General features: G+C 47.9%; 1 protein-coding gene across 1 annotated transcript in view; it reads right to left on the bottom strand.

Annotated features, from left to right (window-relative positions):
- The window catches only part of JAK1 (Janus kinase 1), a 14,494-nt gene extending 14,315 nt beyond the window's left edge, over positions 1–179 (bottom strand). The window contains exon 1 of the mRNA XM_057370425.1: positions 9–179. Coding sequence (XP_057226408.1) covers positions 9–164 — 156 coding nt within the window. The 5' untranslated portion in view covers positions 165–179. The remainder of the gene's footprint in view (positions 1–8) is intronic.
- Between the last annotated feature and the right edge of the window lie 811 nt (positions 180–990).

Genomic DNA, 990 nt, shown 5'->3' with positions numbered 1-990 from the left:
CCGTTGGCGATGTTGTGCTGGATCAGGGGCGGTGCCACATCCGTGCACAGGTAGTGATGGGCATCAGCCGTCAGGCGGAAATAACCGTCCACCAGAGCAGCAAAGGACAGAGCCTGCCCGTGGCACCGCAGCCGCAGCTCCTGGGGACAGAGGGACAGTGTCATAGAGGGCACAGAGACACAGGGACAGAGGGACACAGGGACAGAGTCACAGGGGGCACAGGGACAGCGTCACAGCCCTGCCAGGACACCTCAGCCATGCTGGGATGGGCTGGCTGGGAAATAAGGTGTCTGAAGCAATGCATTAGGATTTTGGCTGCTCTGTTTTCATGTAGCTGTGATCCTGGAGTGCTTTAGGGTGTAACTCCTGACCTCACAGACTGCCCTGAATGCCCTGCAGTAAACATCACTTTTTATTCCCTGAATTCTGTCCAGCCTCTGGTTTAGGTAGCTGGATTTAAGCATCACAAGGACAGCACATTCTGGGTTATTTGCACTCAAAATGTCCCCCCAGGAATTGTCACCTCCTGCCCAACCCCACCGTGTCCCCCCATGGGGAAGGGATGAACTCCTGAACTTCCCCATCCCAAAGCTCTCAGGGTCTCCCCTCTGCAGCTTTGGGGTCACCTCTCCCTTCCCTCTTCTCCAGGACAAAAATCCTTTCATGTTTCCGTGCCTTTGCCACTCTGTTAAAGAACAGAACTGAACATCTTTTTTTTGGCAAATATCAAATCCAGTATCAAATATTAAACCCAGTATCAAATATCAAACCCTGTATCAAGTATTAAACCCAGTATCAAATATCAAACCCTGTATCAAGTATTAAACCCAGTATCAAATATCAAACCCGGTATCAAATATCAAACTCGGTATCAAATATCAAACCCGGTATCAAATATTAAACCCAGTATCAAATATCAAACCCAGTATCAAATATTAAACCCAGTATCAAATATCAAACCCAGTATCAAATATTAAACCCAGTATCAAA

Source organism: Malurus melanocephalus, unplaced genomic scaffold (genome assembly GCF_030028575.1).
Source record: "Malurus melanocephalus ecotype Western Australia unplaced genomic scaffold, MMel_1.1 scaffold_125, whole genome shotgun sequence".
NCBI classification, from domain to species: Eukaryota; Metazoa; Chordata; class Aves; order Passeriformes; family Maluridae; genus Malurus; species Malurus melanocephalus.
The sequence above is the reverse complement of the archived record's forward strand: the minus strand, read 5'-3'. Positions and strand labels throughout refer to the sequence as shown.